The sequence below is a fragment of the Eulemur rufifrons genome, chromosome 4 (assembly GCF_041146395.1).
Source record: "Eulemur rufifrons isolate Redbay chromosome 4, OSU_ERuf_1, whole genome shotgun sequence".
NCBI lineage: Eukaryota > Metazoa > Chordata > Mammalia > Primates > Lemuridae > Eulemur > Eulemur rufifrons.
In genome coordinates, this window is record NC_090986.1 from 73,890,181 (window position 1) to 73,911,353 (window position 21,173).

Below are 21,173 nucleotides of genomic sequence, written 5' to 3' on the forward strand. Positions count from 1 at the left end.
GTATAACATCCTATTTTCTGAATTTATCTGATTGTTTTCCTCATGGTGTCATTTAACATCTTCCTCCAGCCTCTGCATTTCTTGTAAAGTGGAAGTTAGGCCTTGAGGCTTGATTACATTTAGGTTAAATGTTTTTGGCAAGAGTTTGTCATACATACCGTATTTTTATCCCTCTTAAACATCTTTTGTGAGGTTGTGCCCGTCACTCCAGTATATTGGAATGCTTTTGGGTCCTGATTCTGTCATCTTATATCAGCTATTTCTCCTTACTTTCTCTCATTTGAAAATATGATAAAGCACATCTTTACGGTTGTTCTTCAGCTTACTGATGAAAATACTGACAGAGAACAAAGGACAGTATCAGTTCTTTGGCTGCCTTATCTTACACTGTCTGGGACACCATAGCACTCAATAAATATTTGTTAAATTTTCATTGTTGACTTCTCTTTTTCTTGAGCTTACCTCTTCTTTCAGCTTATAAAATATTCCTCTTTTCATATACTCTTCTTATTTTAGTTTCTCTTTGTTTCTTTGGTTTCTTTTTCACCAGTGACCTCTGCAATGTTGTTTCCAGTGTTCTGTTCTGTGGTCTCGTCTTCCCTCCTTATTCAACCCTAAGGCCATCTCAAACGTGACTTCAATCCCACTTCTTTATTGTCGCATATAACTTTTTCTTTAGCCCCTACTTCCTACCTGGGACCTTTATGCGTATTTCTCACTGTTTGACATTTCCACTTGTGAGTTTAAGGGCCTTCCGGAACTCAGCATGTCTACGAGCAAATGCATTCTTTTTCAACTCACTTATTATAACTCTCAAACAGTTCTTTTTCCTGTACTACCTATCTTAATTAACGTTATGACTAACCTACTGGTTGTCTGAATCTTGATTCTTTTCTCTGTAGAATAATGCCCTCTCCCACAGCAATGATCAGTCACCAAGCCTGTAAAGTCTACTTCCTACGCATTTCAAATTGATTGCCATATCTTCATCTCCACGTCATCTCTAGCAGGTATATGAGGTTGAATCATATGACATTGTTAATCCTTAACTATTTTTGACCTATAAGAATAGCAGTTTGGGGAAAAAAAAGGGAGGAGGGGGGGAAGAATGGCAGTTTTATATCAACCTAACAATTTATCTAATTTTACTGTATCAAGTTTGTGTTGTTTCATTTTTATCTATGAGGATATTGTTAGAGATTATTAAAAATGCTCTATTAAAATCTCTTATCTGCTAATATTGGGGACTTTATCAAAGAAGGAACTGAGCTAGCCTCAGGCCCAGGGCCCTGCCAGCGCCGCAGGGTCCCAAGACTACCGTGAGAACAGTATGGCCATGCAAATCCTGGCGTCCCCTCTTCTTCGAATCTTGAGGAGGTAGTGAACAAATGGAACTTGAATGGAGGACCCCTTGATGTCACCTGTTCCCATAGACTTTGGGATTGCCATCTTTGCTCTCCTGAAACAGTGTAGCAGTGTCTGGATTTTTCACGCACACATAGGCAGGTATATATTTCTAGATATATATGATATGCATATATATCTAGAAACATACGCATAAATGTAGATATATTAAAAAAATGAAATAAACTCTGTCAAGTCTTGTTAGTGTGAATCCATGTGAGTTCTTAGGAAAGACTCCCTTTTCTACTTAAAAATTTTATTATGAAATATGTCACACAAAAGAACATATAAGATGTAGCTATTTGGTTAAAGACTAATAATAAAATGAGTGTCTGTGTTACCACTACCCAGGTTAGGAATAGAATATTATCAATATCTTAGAAGACCCTTGCTAGTCACAAGACCCTCCCTCTTCCTAAAGGAAATCACTCTCTTGAGTTTTGTATTTGTTACTGCCCTCCTTTTCTTTTAGTATATTCCCAGCCAATGTAGTGTTTAGGGTTGCCTGGTTTTGCACTTACTGCAAATGAAATCATGATATGGGTATTCTGTGACTGGCTTCTTTTGCTCAACACTGTTTTTCAGTCATACTAATGCAGGTAGTAGTTGTTCATTATATTCACTATAATATCCTATTCTATTTTAGCAACATACCACAATTTGTTGATTCTTTTGATAGATGGATGGGTTGTTTCCAGAATATTGCTATTAGGAAGAATGCTCTGTGGACAGGTGCTGGAATTTCTCTAGGGCAATAGTTTTTAAATTGTAGGATATGACCCATTAGAGAGTCACAAAATCAATTTGGTATATTGAAACCAGCATAAAAGTAAAACAGAAAATATATATTTTCTGTTTTATATATGCATTATAGTTTTACATATGCTTTTACAGTGTGCTTCATATATAAAATATAGTAAGGGTAAGTACTGTTCTGTGAAACTTTTTTTGTGGCTGTATGTATGTGTATGTGTATTGAAAAAGGCTGTAAAATGTATTTCTTATTGTAAGTAGCAGTCAAAAAAGTTTTAAAGTTGCTGCTTTTTCTTAAGTAATGTCACAGTGTTTTCCATAGTGATTGTGCTTCTTTCTACCTCTACCAGCTGCGAGTAAGAATATGTTACTCTAGATTCTTGCTAACACTGGTCTTCAATGATTTTAAAATTTTGTTAATCTGGCAGATATGAAATTTTATCTTATTGTAGTTTTAATTTAAATTAGTTTATTACTAATGAGGTTGAACTTTATATATTTGGGACCATTTGTATTTACTCTGTAAAAATGCTTTATTATGATTTTTGCTTATTTTTCTATTTATCTTTCTTATTGGTTTATAGGATTTCTTGTACTCTTGTTCTTTCTAGTCCTCTAAATACTAATCTTTTGTCTCTTGTATGTATTATTTAGTGGTCTATATGTAATCAGGAAACCAGAAACCACTTTAGGTATCTCAGATAGAGGGAATTTTTGGAAGGGCTGGAGAAGCAAATGAGTTACCCAAAGATTAACACATGCAAGGAGCTGCAGTTATTTCTAGGGCTCGAAGAGTGAAGCAGAAATGCTGTTACCGACAGCCCGTGATTACTGGTTGCACTGCTGAGACGTCTGCTGTTGGTATTGAGCTTCCTCAACAGCAGCTCAGGAGCTTTCACTCTCTGTTGCTGCCACCCTGCTGGAGCTGCCCTCAGAAGCCAGGGAAAAAAATAAATAAATAAAACCACCTTGTTTTGTTTCCTGAGACTCTCACTTCCAATTTTCTGCCAATACTTTCCATTTGCAGAACCTAGGAAATGAGCTGGCAAGGGAGCCTGGGGAGTATAATTTCTGTATTTCCACTGGGTGAGGGTAGAGAGGGCAGAAGAGAAGGGTTAGGGTGCAGATGGAAGACACCAGTTACTGTCCGGCACACTGTTGGACATAACCTGTCCCAAGTTGTGGCAGGCCTTTTTACTCTATTATGGTATCTTTTGAATCTAAAGTTCTTCTGTAATGTAAACAAATGTAACCATCTTTTCCATTGATGTCTTTTTTTTTAAATCTTATTTGAGAAACTTCCCTGTCACAGAAAGGGAATAAAACATGTTCTAATATGCCTTCTAATATTTTACAGTTTTTATTTTTATATATGACTTTATCCTTGTGGAATTTTATTTTTATGTGTAGTATGATAGAGGGATTTAATTTCTATACTTTCCCTATAGGTAACTTGTTGTTCCAGCACAATTTATTAGTCTTTACCCCCACATCCCTGCATTTTCTTCTGTTCATAAGTCAAATTTCTATATATACATGGGTCAATAACTATTTCATTCCATTTATTTCTTTATTCATGTTATAATACCACATTATCCTAATGACATTAGTTGTAATAGGTCTTATACGTAGGAGCATGAGTTCCCTCAGTCTTATTCCCTTTTCTGTCCTATTTGTCCATTTCTCTGTTCCTTGTTCAACTCCAACTGTCTTAATTGTTACAGCTTTCTAACGAGGCTTGACATGCATTAGTAGGGAAAGTTCCCTCTGCCTCAACAGACACACACACACCTTATCCTTTTTCTTCAGAAATGGATTTGCTATTCTTAGTCCTTTGCTCTTCTACATACATTTTAAAATAATATTGTTAAATTTCCTGAAAAATTTGTTGAGATTTTTGCTGTACTCATGTTAAATTTATAGGAAAATCTGGGAAGTAGTGACATTCTGACCTTATTCAGTCTTCCAATACAAAAATGTACGCATTTCTTCACTTTACTTTTTGGGGTCTTCTTTAATGTCTTTCAGTAAAGCTTTATAATTTTCTCCATATAGGATTGTGTATTTTCTGTTAGGTTTATTTCAAAGTACCTTAATACTTTTTGTTGCTATGGTAAATTATATACACACACCTTTTATAAACTACATTTTCCAGCTAGTTATTACTGGTATATACAGTTGATGTCTGTTTTCTATGTCTTATATCTTTTTTTGTTTCTCAGTTCCTCTTTTACTGGCTTCTCTTGTATTAGATAATTTCATTTTGAGTACCTTCTTATTTTTTCTACTGTATACTTTTAAATTATTTTCTTAGTGATTGCTCATTTACTATCTTAATTTATAGCAATCTAATTAGAATTAATACCAACTTAGTTTCAATTATGTATAACTTTTCTCCCTATATAGCTATGTTCCCTCCTTTTTGTTTTATTGTCACAAATTATATCTTTATACATTGTATGTCCATCAGCATGGATTTATAATAATGTTGTTTTATGTAATTATCTTTTAAATCATGTGGAAAAAATAGAAGAGTTACAGACCAAATATCTACTTTTATATTTACCTTTGTAGTTACCTTTATTGTTGTTCCTTATTTATCTATGTGGATTTGAGTTACTGTCTAGTGTCCTTTTATTACAGCCTGAAAGACTCCTTTTAGCATTTTTTGTAGGGCAGGACTACTAGCAGTGATCATGGTTTTTGTTTATCTGGGAATGTCTTAATTTCTCCACCATTTCTGAAGGATAGTTTTACCGGATGTACAGTTTGTGGATGACAGTCTTTTTTCTATCAACACTTTGAAAATGTCACCCCACTGCCTTCTGGTCTTTGTAATTTCTGATGAGAAATCAGCTTTTATTCTTATTGCTGATCCCTTGTATGTGCCCTTCGTATCCTTCTGAGATTCCCATTATGCTTAGGTTGGTAGCATGATGCTGTCCCACAGGTCTCTTAGGCTCTCTCCATTTTTCTTCATTCCTTTTTGTTTGTACTAACTAGTCTGCATAATGTCAGTTGCCCCATCTTCAAGTTCAAGTACTGATTCTTTCTCCTGCCTGTTCAAGTCTGCTCTGTTTTGTTTTGTTTTTAATTTTTTATTGAAATATAGTATTTGTACATTTCATAGGGCACGTGTGGTATTTTGTTACATGCATAGAATGTGTAATGATCAAGTCAGGGTATTTAGGGTATCCATCACCTTGAGTATTTATCATCTCTATGTACTGGGAACTTTTCAAGTCCTCTCTTCTAGCTGTTTTGAAATATACACTATAGTGTTGTTAACTATAGTCAACTGACTCTACTATCAAACATTGGAAATTATTCCTTCTATATAACTGTATATTTGTACCCGTTAACCACCCTCTCTTCATCCATCACACACACACACTCACACCCTTCCCAGCCTCTGATCAGTATCATTCTACTCTCTACCTCCATGAGCTACACTTTTTTAGCTCCCACATATGAGTGAAAATATGTGATACTTGTTTTTTGAAGACTGGCTTATTTCACTTAACATAATGACCTCCAATTCCATCCATGTTTCTGTAAATGACAGTATTTCATTCCTTTTTGTGTCTGAGCAGTATTCCATTATGTATTTATATCACATTTTCTTTATCTAGTCATCCGTTGATGGATACTTAGGTTCATTCCATGTCTTTGCTATTGTGACTAGTCCTGCAGTAAACATAGGAGCACAGTTATCCTTTTGATATAATAATTTCCTTTCCTTTGGATAAATAACCAGTAGTGGGATTGCTGGATCATATGGTAGTTCTATTTTTAGTTTTTTGAGAAATCTACATACTGTTTTCTATAATGGCTATACTAATTTACATTCCCACCAACAGTATGTAAGAGTTCCCTTTTCTGTGTATCCTCATCAGCATCTGTTATTTTTTGTATTTTTAATAATGGTCATTCAAACTGGGGTGAGATGATATCTCATTGTGGTTTTGATTTGCAATTTCCCGATGATTACTGATATTGAGCATTTTTTATATACCTATTGACCATTTGTATGTCTTCTTTTGAGAAATGTCTGTTTAGATCTTTTGCCCACTTGTTAATGGGATTATTTGGGTTTTTTTTTTTTTTTGCTGTTGAATTCCTTGTATATATTCTGGACATTAGCTGCTTATTGGGTGAATAGTTTGCAAATATTTTCTTCCATTCAACAGGCTGCCTGTTCACTCTGTTGATTCCTTTGCTACACAGAAGCTTTTTGATTTAATATAGTCCGTTTGTCTGTTTTTCCTTTTTTTGCTTTTGCTTTTGATGTCTTAGCCATAAAATGTTTGCCTCAACCAATGTCCTGAAGTGTTTCTCTTATGTTTTCTTCTAGCAGTTTTATATCTTGGGTCTTATGTTTAGGTCTTTCATCCATTGTGAATTGATTTTTGCATATAGTGGAGATAGGGGTTCAGTTTCATTCTTCTGCATATGGATATTCAGTTTGCCCAGCACCATCTATTAAAGAGGGTATCTATTCCTCAATGTATATTTTTGGCACCTTTGTTGAAAATCGGTAGGCTATAGGCTGTAAGTACATGGATTTATTTCTGTTCTATTCCATTGGTCTATGTGTCTGTCTTTATACCAATAGCATGCTGTTTTGGTTACTATAGCCTTATATTTTAAAGTCAGATGATATGATTCCTCCAACTTTGTTCTTTTTCCAGTGTCAATGGTGTCTGTGGTTTCCTTAGTGGCTTAGGCTGTGGTTGTTAGTGGAGGCTGTGGTGAGGATTCACTGGGAATAGAGACACCTGGTGAGCCAGTCCTCAAGCCCCAGTGGTGGCAGTGGCGGGCCAAGCATGCCAGGGGTCCAAGGGTCCTTGGGCCCCTGGGTGGCATACGTGGGCACTACCAGTTTTGAACATGCTGATTTTTGGGCCTCCGGGCAACTTCCTCAGGTGTCAGCAGTGGCAGTGGTATGCTGGGCAGGTAGCAGGTCATTAGTCCCCTGGGCAGCGTATGTGATGTGGGAGATGGCAGGAGCAGTGATGGGACAACCCTTAGGCTCTGAAGCAGCACGTGTTGCCGTTAATGGTGGCTGTGATAGGCTGGGCGGGCCAGTCTCCAGGCCCCCAGGTAGCGCGTGTGGATGGGTGCCAGCTGTGGTAGTAGCAGCAGGATGGTTGAGCCTGTCCCCAGGCCCCAGGTGGTGAGCTCAGGCAGTACTGGGGGGAGGGAGTGCTAGGCCCGATGGGCGGTATTCTTAGACCCTCTGGTGGTGCGCTCAGGTGCTAGCTGCAGTGGGCCAGGCAGGGTGATCTCCAGGCTCCCCCAGCAGAGTGCTTGAGTCGGTGCAACAGCAGCGCAGCTGGTGTAGGAAGCCTGTCCTCAGGGCACATGCAAGTGTGCTGCAGCCCTGCTCCTGAGGTTAGCACAGGCAGGCAGTTTTCAGGCTCTGGGGAGCATGTGCTGTATGTAGCCCCTGGCAGTGGTAGCAGTGGTGGCAGCAGCAGGTAAAACCAGTCATTGGGTGCATGCAAGTGTGCAGTGGCCCTGTTACTGATGGGGACAGGGTTACTGCCAGTGGCACCTGCTTTTGCCCCAGAGGTTGCAGCAGTGGCTGTAGCCGGTGGCAGCAGAGCCTGTCCTCAGGGCGTGTGTGCCATAGCCTTGCTGCTTGTGGGGGCTGGGTTGCTGTCTGTGGTAGCTGCCCCAGGTAGGTGGTTCTTAGTCCCTAGGGAGTGCACACTTTAGCCCCCTTTGTTCTGGGGACAGCCACTCTGGTGTGCTGCACTGCCTGTCCCCTAGGGTGCAGAACACTATGTGTGCTGGAGTGCTAAAGACTTTGCCGCTCTGCTGGGTCCAACCGGCATTGCGCTGCTGCAGCCTTCTGGGTGGATGCGGGGTCGGAGGGGATGTCAGCGGAGCTGCAGCAGTGTGAAGATGCAGGGGTGTTGGGTCCCTGGGCGGGATGCGGTTTCAAAATGGAGCCATGCTGCAGCTGCTTAGGACTTGGCAGGTGTGAGCCGCGTCTCTGGAGCAATGCCATTGTGCAGTCTCCAGGCAGTTCCCTGTGCTATTCTCAGAGCCCGCAAGAGTTGAGGGGCTCCCATGACTAGGGTTGCAGAGTCCGCAGTGGGAATGTGGACTGCGGGAGCTCCCAGTTGCCCGTTCCCTGCACTGGGGGCCTCCCAGGATCCCAGCAGATCCCAGCCAGGCTGACTGCCTTGCTTCCCGCTCCTTCTTTGCCTCAGGTCTTTCTTGTCACTTCTCTGTTGACTCCCAGTGTTCTCTCTTAGATCCTCTGTTTGAAGTTTGATTGTCTACTTACTATTTTGATTCTTTGTGGAGGAGGCAAGTGCCAGATTCATCTAGTCAGTCATCTTAAAGCCCCTTCTCCTAATTTCCATCTCTTTATTGATATGCATTATTTGGTGAGACATTGTTCTTATGATTTTTTTTTTAGTTCTTTAGCCATTGTTTCTTTTAGCTCTTTTATCACAGTTAAAAGAGTTCATGTAAAGTCAGCATTTGCTAAAGTTGCTCGTGACAGTCCTTGCCAGTTATTCACTGCTGTTGTAGAGATGGGATTACAATTTGTTATGCTGCCATTTTGCCAACATCACTTATGTAGTTGATTTTGGAATATTAATTTCATATTCTACATTTTTAAAACTTTCTTATTAATGCTATTGATTTGTCTATAAATTTTTTAAATTGCCTACCCAGACAATTATGCCATCTCCAAGAATAACCATTTTTTTCTTCCTATGTAGTTCTTACATTGTTTCATTATTTTTCTTGTCTAACTGTTTTGTCTGGGAATCTAGTATAGTTAGCCCTCTATACCTGTGGGGTCCACATCCCTGGATTTAACCAACTGCAGATCAAAAATATTTGGAAAAAAATGGATGGTTGCAACTGTACTGAATATGTAGAATCTTTATTTCTTGTCATTATTCCCTAAACAGTATAGAATAAGAACTATTTACATGGAATTTACATTGGATTAGGTATTATAAGTAATCTAGAGATAATATAAGGTATACAAGGGGATGTATGTAGGTTATATGCAAATACTATGCCATTTCATATAAGAAATTTGAGCATCTGTGGATTTGGTATCCACAGGGGTTTGAGCACTAGGACCAGTCTCCCGTGGATGCTGAGGAACAATGTAGAATGGAAATAGTGACAATAGGCATTCTTGTCTTGTTTCTGATTTAAATGAATGCTTCCAATATTTCTCCCATTAATAGTGATGCTTGGGACAGGATCCTAGTGTCCATTGTTAATTAAGAAAATTCTTATTTATACCTGGTTCACTAAGAGTCACATGGATTATTTTTTAATAGTAATTAGATTTTGAGTGTTTTAAAGTCATGGATGGACAATGAATAAAACAGTTTCTTTAGTGATTAAGATGCTTATATATGTGTTTTCTCCTTTAACCTGTTAATGTGTTGAATTACATTAATGGATATTCTAGTATAAGCTAGTCTTGAATCCTGAGCTAAATCCAGTAAAATCATAATGTACTATCTATTTTATACATTACTGGAGGTAGTTTGCTAATATTTTGTTTCGGATTTTTGTACTTAGACTGAGACTCGCTTGAAAGTTTTTATTTTTGGATATTTCCTGACTCTATCAAGCCATGTTAGCATCGTGAAAGAGCTGGAGGTATCATCTGTTTTTCTTTTCTCTGGAATAGTTTGCATAAGATTGCAAATAAACAGTTCCATGAATATTTGGTAGAACTTTTCTGAAAAGTCACCAGGATTTGGAGTTTCCTTGGTTTGAAAGAAATTAACTTTTATTATTTTATCATTATAAGACTATTTGGGTTTTCTATAATATTTCTTTTTAGTCAGTTTTCATAACTCATATTTTCTAGCTATTTATACATTTAACTAAAATTTTTAAATTTATTGGTGTAAAGTTGCTCACAGAATTAATCCTTTTATCTTTTAAAATTTCTCTGGGTTTGCAATTATGCCTTCTTTTTTGTTCCTAATACTAATTTTTTTTCTTTCTTGATTAATCTCACCAGATGTTTGTGTTTTTAATTAATATTTTCAAATAACCAACTTTTGTAATTATTGATCTTGTGTATAGTATGTTTATTTTCTATTTCTTTTTAAAAATTTTTTGGGGGTTTATTCTGCTCTTTTTCTATTCTTCAATTGTGTGGTTAACTCATTAATTTCGTGTCTTTCCTTTTTTAATGTGAATATTTATGGCAAGTATCTCTTTAAGTATCACTTTTTATATGTATTTTTATTGTCATTCAGTTTTAATGTTTTCATTATAATTTTTCTACCTATGAATTTTCCAATGTTTTAAAATTTTTTCTGAAAAAATTTTTATTACCAATTTCAAAGTTAACTACATTGTGGACAGGAAGTGTGGTCTGTACATTAGTAATTCTTTGAAATTTGTGGAGACTAGCCTAGTTAATTTCTATAAATGTTACCCGTGGGCTTGAAAAGAATGTGTTTTCTCCAATTGTTGGATGCAGTGTTCTGTATGTGTCCATTATATGAATCATTACTGTGCCATTTATAATTTCCATATCTTTATTTATTTATTTCATCTCCTCATTCTATCAACTACTGACAAAGGTGTTTTAGTCTCTGATAAAGATTATGGATTTATTGGTTTGTATATATATATATGGCCATTTAGTTGGTTTTTTAGAAAAATATTTATCCACTTCTAATCATTCGCAATTATGTTAAATCACAATTTTGGAGAGTTTTCTAGTTTTTTTAACTCAACTGTTTTTTCAAACTGTAAGTATCCCTTTGCCACATTCTATTCTTAAATTGCATCTCACGGATCTTGGTGGAATTTATAAGATTGTTTTTGTTGTTAATACATAATAAAAATAAGAGCTGCCACTTATGAAGTACCCACCACTGTGCTAAGCATTGTGCTAGGTGCTTTATTTATAATAAAAGTCATCTTTTCTAACATGATTGGGACAGGCAGCTGGTAGTTCATTGAAAAAGTTGATTAAAGTAAGGAATCATTATATAATGATAAATGATTCTGTTCAGTGTAGTTTATCTTTTTTCATGCATGAACCATACCTGTAATGTAAGAATTTCTAGTTTTTATTGGTATAAATTGGAGGGGGAACCCAAAGAAATCTTCAAAGCAGTAGGAGTGAAGAATCATAGGTCTTTGTTATGATTTTTAACCAAATGTTATAGTTGTCCTATTACCTATCCTATCCTATACCTAATTGTTTAGCACTTCCTCTTTAGTGAGACAAACTACGTAATTATAGTAAAATTTGAATGGTGTAAACAGACTTGGGAATAAACTCATCTGACTCCTTGTAAATGTACGTTCCAACAGTGAGAGCAGAAGGGTGCAGTTGTGCTAGAAAGCAGCGTCTAGCATTTAGTGTCCCCTCAGCGTCACTCGTTACTGCACAGGGGCAATGGGGAGAAGCAGTTGATCCGCCATGTCAATTACATAACATGTAATTGAGATATGACATATAGAGATCATTTAAGAGCACTTATAATTAATAATCCTTACAACAACTCTGCCAGCAGGTAATATCATCCCCATTTTAGAAAGGAGACCCGATTCGCCCGAGGTCCCACTGCTGGCTTACTGAGCCAGGACCAGGACCCAGGCCTGGGTTATTTCAGCCACAGTCATTCCACAAAGCTGAGAGACCTTTCTTTTACAATTTGCGTGTGTTTTAATCTCTGATTTATTTCATTCATTGCCCAGGATCATGAATTAGTATATAGGATTCGGCAATGGGAAACCCTGTTTCTTGCCCCTTTGATTATTTTTTTCATGAAGACTATTTGTTACAGTACATCCCCCCTCACTTTCTCCAGCTTTCTCTGGATGCTCCCTCATCTTTGTCTTCAGGTCACAGTTCACTTAGGTTAGCTTGTCTCTGAGCAAACACTCTCTCTCTAGTTCTTGAGAGGCACACACTGCCCCTACCCAGGAGCTTGGATTCTAAGCCATCATCGAGAAAGCAAAATCTTATTCATCACAGATGTGTTTGTTACCATTTGTACATTTCTTATTTCCGCCTTTCTTTTCTAAAGCTAGCCTGTGCCTCTCTCTAACTCTTCTGATTTCTTCTCCATGACTTTTATTTAATGATGTTTTCTTTCTTCTAAGGGTGCCGTTCGTTTCTAAATGAATCAGCACAAGTGAGGTCAAGTTTAACAAGCCTTGACACAGCTGTGATGAGTCTCTCACTTTTTTTTTTTTTTTTTTTTTGAGACAGAGTCTCGCTCTGTTGCCCGGGGTAGAGTGCCATGGTGTCAGCCTAGCTCACAGCAACCTCAAACTCATGGATGGGCTCAAGCAATCCTCCTGCCTCAGCCTCCCGAGTAGCTGGGACTACAGGCATGCGCCACCACGCCCGGCATTTTTTTAATATATATTTTTAGCTGTCCATATAATTTCTTTCTATTTTTAGTAGAGATGGGGTCTCACTCTTGCTCAGGCCAGTCTCTAACTCCTGAGCTCAAACGATCCACACGCTTCGGCCTCCTAGAGTGCTAGGATTACAGGCGTGAGCCACCGCGCCCGGCGGAGCCTCTCTCATTTTATAGAAAGGTATTCCTGAAGAGAAAGCAGCTACCGATTAGCCACCTCAGATGCATACATACTGCAACAGAAGTTACCACCTTCACCACCAAGTCTCTTTCCTCCTGGGAGCTTCACAAGTCACTGTTACTGGTTTGTGTTTCCTTTCCAGAAGGCCCGGTCCACTGTTTCTGAACAGGCGTGGTAGCTATACAGAGCTCTAGTGGTTCAGGGCTGCTGCACGTCTCTGGCGTATTTCCACGTAGAGTCAGTCTTTTGGTTTTTATACCTCTTGGCATTTCGTTGTGTTTGCAGGTGGAATTCTAATCCTTAGAGACTCCTGCGATGAACTCTTAGCAAACTTCCTTCCTAAGTGACCTGATCTCCCAGACTCTGATAGTTTCTTTTTTAAGTCATCTCATTCTTTCATGATCCAGTGTTCACTTCTGTAGTCGTAGTGGATTGTTATCATTAGCAGGTCCTAATTATTTTCCATGATTGTAATCTGTTTAGAAAACAAAGGAACTCTTGAGGAATATTAGAAAAGCCCTCATCTTTTTCACTTTCTGACATCTGCCATCAGGACACATTGGTCTATTGGTTCAGACTCTGAGACGACCTTGGAGGCAGCTGATTTACCAGTTCTCTCCCATATCTTGCATAGACTTCTATGTTTTGGTAAATGGCCACTTCATCCTCCGACTATTCAAGCCAAAATCCTTGCACTCATACTTAATTCTTAATCTTTTCTTCTCATACCCTATATCCAATTTGTTTTTGAATCGTGCTTGTTTATCCTTCAAAAAATTATCCAGAATGTGATCACTTCTCAGTACCTTCACCCCATGCTGAATGAGTTAACTCCAGGAGGAGCCACTTGTGCGCATCTGTTTATCTGAGCCTGGGCAATCCAGGAGGGCCTTCCCGCTGCTCAGACGGAGCCTCGACACACACGAGGGCAGATCAGGGAGCGGGTTTCCTGCTCCAAAGTATCTCCTCTAACTTCCTGTTGCTATTTCTTCTTTGATTGGATCCAGAGAAAGCAAAGAGGAAAGAGGACAAGAGGAAGGTCTGAAGACACTATTAGGTTAGTGCTAACAGGGGTTAAAGCCCAAGTACTGCTCTCATGAAAAGGCCTCAACACTTGCCAGCCAAGTATCTCTGTTCATGCAAATGTGAGGGTTTAAAGATGAGAGGAGGGAGAAACAGAAGGAAGTGCTTTATACAATTCTCTTTTTGAATTGAGGGCAGTTTTGCATAATGGTTCAAGAGTGTGGACTCTAGAGCCAGTCAGACTAGGTCTGAACCTACCACTGGCCGTGTGACCCTGGGCAAGTTCTCTAACCTCTCTGTATTTCAGTTGCCTTTGTGAGATGGGGTTAAAGCTAGCCTTGTCTTTACTTCACATAGTTGTGAAGATTAGGTGAGTTGGTTGGTATATGTGAAGCAATGAAACAGTCCTTACATAGTAAGTGCATAATAAATAGTTTTTTAAAGCCAATTTTCAAAAAGTAGAATTGTGGATGTTAGTCTTTCAAACGGCACAGGGAGTTATAAACATTTTGGTGGTAAGCCATGTTCTAGTAACTCCATTTCCCTAGATTAGGGCTGTCTTTCATTGTATAGCAGAGAGCTGTTCAGAGGCACAGTGGCTGCACAGTGAGTGTATTCAGTGCCACAGAATCACCAGTGCTGAGGGAGTCTTAAGTCTTCAGTATGTTACCACTTAATCGAATAAATAAACCAACAGCAAACTCTGTTCATTCTTTTTCTCCTTGCTCTGCAACAGGTTGGTTCACACTGGGGCAAAGACAGGGGAGTTTGTTTTTGGAACGACATACTAGTCTGCAGCAAGAATTTCATAACTGATGTTGCCCCTTTCACTTCAACTAGAGCTTTCAATGGAATCAGGTAGAACTGGCCACGAAGGAGAGCTCCTAGCAGAGATGGCATTCTTTACGTGACATCCTTTCTGTAGAGGCCCCATCACAACTGTGTCTAGGTACATTAGTGTTCCTTAGTGTTCTGTCTGAACCAACATCCAGGAATGTGTAAACAAGGGCAGCAGCAATTAAGTAACAGAGAACAAGGTGATCATGTGTCCTGCCTATTGACAATTGCCCAGGAGCATGGAATGGAATAAACGAGGCCAGGGGCCAGGGCAAGGTTTAATAAGCCCACTTGTCCAACACCCAGCCAGTGAACTGACTGTACTCTTTTCCTCATCGTGGCCTCCTTTTTCCATGTTTGTTTGCTTGTTTGCTTTTCTATTCCTCTGTCCTGGATTTTCCCCCTCAGCTATGTCTGTTGTCCTTCCCCTGCTGCACTTTACTATGTCTCCATCAGCACTTTGTCCCTGACTCTGATAATCCAGGGTGAAAGGCAGCGTAACTACCTTTATATTTTACGTTAGAAAATTTCCTAAATATTCCTTTTTCTCTTAGGATCAAATGTTATTGTCCGTTAAGGGGAGCTATGAACTTTCAGTGTGCTATGTGAGAGTGCTATCGCTCTTTCGGGTGGGATCATTACTCACTGGGCATTGCAAGATGGTTAGCATCCTTGGCCTCAGGGCCCAATGCTAGTAACACATTACCAGTCATTCTGACCACCGAAAATGCCTTCACACATTTCCAAACACCCCACAAAGTAGTGCCTCTGGTTTAGAACAACTACTAGCTAGACAGAAGCATATCATCCAAATTCTGGACTCAGCTGTTCAATATTAACTATTCTTTATGTCCAGAGAAAACCTAGCTATCAAAGTCACTAAAATTGTGCCATTCTGTGACTATTACAGCAATTTTTTTCAAAATCTAAGATATTAAAAAAAATCCAAGATATTTAGTGGTAGGTTTTGCATATATAGTCATGCACCACATAACAACAATTTGGTCAATAACAGACCACATATGTAACAGTGGTCCCATGAGATTACAATATGGCATCTTTACTGTACCTTTTCTATGCTTAGATATGTTTAGATACACACATACCTACCATTGTTTTACAGTTACCTATAGTACTCGGTACAGTAAATGCTGTACAGGTTTGTAGCCTAGGTGTGTGGTAGGCCGTGCCATCTAGGTTGTGTAAGTGCACTCTGTTATGTTCACACAACAATGAAATTGCCTAGTGCCACATTTCTCAGAATGTAGCCCCATTGACGCATGACTGTATATGAAATATTTTCCTTAAAGGAAATATTAGGTTTTCAGAAAGTTATTGACTTATGAAACGGTTATGTGCATATTAGCTTTAACTTTCTACTCATTTTTAATTTATAGGATTAAAGCATTTCTTTTTAAAAGTGATTTTTTTCCCCCAAATCAAGTTGTTAATTCTTATTATCCTGACAGCTGGCACCATTAATACTTTAACAAAGCCACTTAAAATTAGCCCAATATCTAAGATGGATACATGTACAAAAGATATACTAATTAAAGCCATTTAAAAAGTACTAGATACCATAATTTGTACTTGGCTGTAACTTTTATATTCAGAAATAATTGTAAAATTAAAACCTAAGATAAAAACTGTATACCATATACTTTGAGTGATTTACACATTAGAAAACAAAGGCAGTCTTTCACTGTTACAGATTTAGCGTCTCTGGTGGGTTGAGGATAGAAACACCTTGATAATTGAATTAAAAAGTGATTTTTTTCAAATATAATACAAAGCACATGCACACTCCAGAATTTCTTATGCTAAAGATTTTTACATCTGCACGTGAAGAATATGATGTTATAGTTTGCTAATGTTATGCATATAATTGTTATAAATTTTCTTAATTCTTTTGTATTTCAGAGAAAGAGTTTTAAAGACAACTTGGCACAGGCTCAGCAAAACCAGACAGAAGAGAAACAGAAAAAGGAACAAAAAGAAGAACAGTCAGAGTAAAATTATGGAGGAAAACTCATTTGAAATCTTAAATTGCCTTACACCAGGTGATCAGGACTCATCTCAAAGTGAAGAGGAAGACTTTGAAGAGATCAAAGGAGAATCAGAGTGTCCCTTCCCTGGTGGTCCACAAAATGAAGTAGGAGATTTTGTGAATGGCTATAAAGAACAAAGATGGAAAAACGTAGACCCTGAAGACAGTTTTCCAAATGTTGTGTCTATAGTTGAGTTGGACAACACACCGAAGAATTACCTCCCCCAGGAAGGTGACGACCGGTTTCTAAGTCTGTCACTGATGTCAAATGAAAGCTCTGTTACTGGCTCAACATTGACTCAAAACCTTCCCTGTGAAACGAGTGATGACTGCCCTGGCCTGGAGGTAGCAAAGCGTATTGGCAACAGGCAGAGCGCAGCCTTAGACATCCAGGACCTATTTGCTGAAACCCCATTCTCATTTATGAAGAAGAGAGAGATGGTAGATCAAAGTCTCCCAAATGAACCAACTCTGTGCCATCAACATGGATCCAGAACTTCAGATAAAGTCTTAACAGAGGAACCAGGAGAACCTGCAACTAGAAACAGTGATTGGGCTTTTTTCACAGCCAGTTTATCTGGTGGAGAATTACAGTGGGACTCCGATAGACAGCCCTATTTTGGTGGCTGGCCTGAGGGACCTCATAAGTTTATATGTGAACAGAGACCGAAGAAAGATAGATCACGTAAGCTGGCCTGTCCTGACAGCAGGGGGCCACTGATTAAATTGATCTCCACTTCTGAAGGAGCATCAGGACCAGGACACAGTTCAGAAATATCGATGGAGGAGAAGCTACTGATAGAAAATGAAGATTTTTCACCTCCACCTGAAACCATGGATTCATTCATAGAAACAGAAACAAATATCTTCAAAAGATGCTTACCTCAACTGGATATACCAGAGAATGCCTTAGAATCCACAAAGAATAAGAAAAGGAGGCAGAAAAGGATTTTTAATTTGGCACCAAACTTTAACTTACTGGGACAGAGTTATATTAATGCAGAAAAAGAAAGGGAGAAACATGACCTGTTAATACAAAACCATGGACTAAAAATTATTTTGGGAGATGAAAAAGGTAGAATTTCAGAAATAAACAATGAAGAGGCGAATAAGCAGAAACTTATGACCTTTCATCATCATCCATCGTGGTTTTACCTTCATATTATGGAAGTTCCCCCTCTGTTTATTGGTGGACAGTTTTATTCTCATTGCCTGTCATTTAACAGATTAAGGCACTCTGCCTATTTTTACAAAAATGCTATTCCTTCTCTTGTGCTACGCTATATATCTAGCTTTTGGAAGATGTCTTTTACAAAGAAGAAACTCTTTTTGACTTTCGAATCTCAGACAAGAGTAGGCAATAAACTAAACGACGTAGAGTTTATTTCTTCAGAAATTTTAAGTAGCCAGTCTGACACTTTGTGCTCTTTGAGGGCCACTTCTGATCTTCACCTTTTAAATGAAAGGTTTGATGAAAAGCTGAAGAGCTGGGAAGAACCTAAGTACTCAGAACGCCTACCAACCGAGGATGGCCACGACTTAACAAGCGCTGACTTTGGTTCCCTTGGGCTACCGTTATCACGAGGGTTTGCCTCTCAGCTAGTATCGCTTTTTGGATCTCCAGGAGTTCCAATGGGTAAATTTTGTTTTTGTTTTTGCTAAAGAAAAAGATCTAGTTTAACATAAGCAAGTAGTTTTGGAGGTGTTTCCGCCTGGTGTTGGTGATGTCGTGCAGTTTAGTGATCTCATGGTGCTTTTCAGCAGTGGAAGTGAGGCCCCATAGCAAGTGGTGTTTGACCTTCAAAGCCCCCACCCCACCAGCCACCAATAGTCTCCTTAAATGTCTTTGAGTTTGCAGAATACTTGAACTCTCAATTTCAAAGCCACTGGGAAGAATGAAGGATGAGGAGGCAAACTGATTATGTAACAAATAGAGATGGGCTGCTTTTTTTTTTTTTTTTTTTTAATCTTTCTACCTTTCCCTTGTTTGGCACATGCTCTTCTCTTTCTCTTTCTCATTCGCCAGCTCCCAGATATAAGATTCGCAGAAGGGGATGGCAAAGATTAAACGATGAAAAGATATCTGAAAGAGCTGAATTTGTTTTTTAAAGGCAGCCTGAGAGGGAGACTGAAGAGATTAGGAGGGAGTCTGACTAGTTGACTTCAAGGGTTCCTTCAGGCTCCTAAGATAGTTATTTTTGGAAATGAACAATCCACATGTGAATAAAACAAGCAAAAATATGATTTTTTAATATTCTAAATAAGTTTCATCTCAATAATAAGCATATTTAAAATGCTAAATATCTTAAAGAGGAGACAGCACGTATCCAACTTTTCCTTGTCTGTAACTCAATGGCTGATACTTCCCAGTACTCTTCCTTGGAGACAGAAGCTGTAAGAGTTAAGAGGCCAAAGCTCCAATTTCTGCACTTCCACTCTATCATGTGTGGTTCTTCTACACCTACCAGTGTTCCTGGGGCTCTGTTCTGTCACAAAGCTTGTCCCCTGAGTTTTTTCACTTTGCCCCTAGACTTCTGATATTCCCGATAAACTTGGTTCCAGCTGCTCAGAACTAAGATTGGCTAAGTCCCAGGGCCAAGGAGTCATAATTATCAATCTGTTCTTGGGGTTTTGGCATCATGTTTATCATATTTATAAACTTTGTGAATAATCACATCTTAACTGTTTGCTGCAATTTTTCTATCCTCCTAGATGCACCAAAGAAACATACCAACTTTTCAAAATCAAAATACATTTGCTTTGGGGAATTTTAAATGATAATTGAAGACATTTTAGATCAGGGATCTTAGTCCAAGGTCCATATTCTAAAACTATATGCAAATTTTTTGTGTTATTATCTGCCATTTTGGGGGAGAAAGCCCATAAATTTTATCAGCTTCTCAGAGGGGTCCATGACCCCAAAAGATGAACAATCACTGCCTTAGATCAGCACCAGAAAGCACGGAGGTACTATTGTGAAAAGATTCTAAACCTCTTCCTCCCTTGAATGCACAATATCATGATAATCAGCAATGATCAAGCATCCATTAATTAAACTTCAGAAAGCTTTTTAAAGGAAATAGACCTCATTCATCAAATAGCTTACCTTCTAAATAGGGAGACAAGACTAACACAAAACAAAATTACTGCACGTAGAAAATATAAATGACAAGCTTATGAATATTTTATGAGTGAGGTTAGCAGTGCTAAAAGGATTGTTGAAGAGAATATGGGGTTATGGTTTTTTCTGAGATACCTTCAATGTGAAGTGGATTATAAGCAGTGTTTATGCACGGGAGCAAGAATGTGGCTTGAAAGAAAAGCAGAGGGAAAGAATTTCACATTTGGAAATGGCATGTGCTTAAGAAGTGGAAGGAAGGAGCCATAAGTGGAGGCTGTGAACTGATTTGTTTGGCTGGGTTGGACAAGCCAAGCTCTGGCGGATGGTCAGCGGCCTTGGGAATAGGGCAAAGGACTGGAATCCCCATATCAGGAGCTCTGCAGACAGGGGGCTTATATGGTAGCACCATATATAGGCCTTAGAAAACCAAGCTACTCATAGTGCTAGGAATGCGTGAGTACAAGAAAAGTATTTTCTGTGGTTTGGTTGGTTGATATGCGTATGTTAACGTTTGGACTTGTTTCTGAGCATCTTAATTATCTGTGAGGATTTTCCGCCCAGACACTCATCTGGAAGAAGCAATTTGCAAAAAGACTAAACTTGCTACAGCTGTAATGTTTCATACGTGTCACAGGAAATAATGACTACCTAAATTTTATGCCCTGTGACAGCATCACTTGAAGCTATTATGTATGCATTAAAATGTTATATATTTATACTTACATGAGAATATGAGCTATGATACATATAATTTTTTTTTTTAAGAGATAGGGTCTTACTCTGTCACCCAGGCTGGAGCACAGGGGTGAGGTCATAGCTCACTGCAGCCTTGAACTCCTGGCCTCAAGCGATCCTCCTGCCTCGGCCTCTCAAAGTGCTGAGATTACAGGTGTGAGCCACAGTGCCCAGCCAGGTACATATTATTTTATATGTGTGTATATACACACACACACACACACTTACACACACACACACGCACATACAAAAATAAGAATTTTCGTTGAGTCTGGATAGTGTTTACTAATCGAGATCTGATGGTTTTAGCCATCATGGAAATATCTTCAAAACCAGACTTTTTACCTTATGGTGGGGTAGATATCATATTTGCATATCTTCACATTTAGGGTAAAAAACTGTGACATTAGAGATGAAATTTGTTCCCCTGCTTTTTTAACAGAGTCCTTGTTGCCCGATGACTATGTAGTTCCCCTCGACTGGAAGACACTGAAGATGATCTATTTGCAGTGGAAGACATCAGTGGAGGTATGTTTTTATGGCTTTCAAAGAAGGCCTTCTCTAACTGGTTTCTTTAAAAATAAAATTGAAGACTCTCACCCTATTCTCCCCACCGCAACCCTCCCCAGTCTCTGGAAACTACAGTTCTAGTCTCCACTTATATAAGATCAACTTTTTAGA

The 21,173-nt window shown here is 38.6% G+C and overlaps 1 protein-coding gene across 11 annotated transcripts in view; it reads left to right on the forward strand.

Annotated features, from left to right (window-relative positions):
• LOC138382764 (NEDD4-binding protein 2-like 2) overlaps positions 1–21,173 on the forward strand; it is a 72,890-nt gene that overhangs the window by 47,556 nt on the left and 4,161 nt on the right. For all 11 annotated transcript variants that reach the window (XM_069467362.1, XM_069467365.1, XM_069467368.1 and 8 more), the window contains 2 exons: positions 16,510–18,272; positions 20,935–21,020. In XM_069467362.1, coding sequence (XP_069323463.1) covers positions 16,510–18,272; positions 20,935–21,020 — 1,849 coding nt within the window. The remainder of the gene's footprint in view (positions 1–16,509; positions 18,273–20,934; positions 21,021–21,173) is intronic.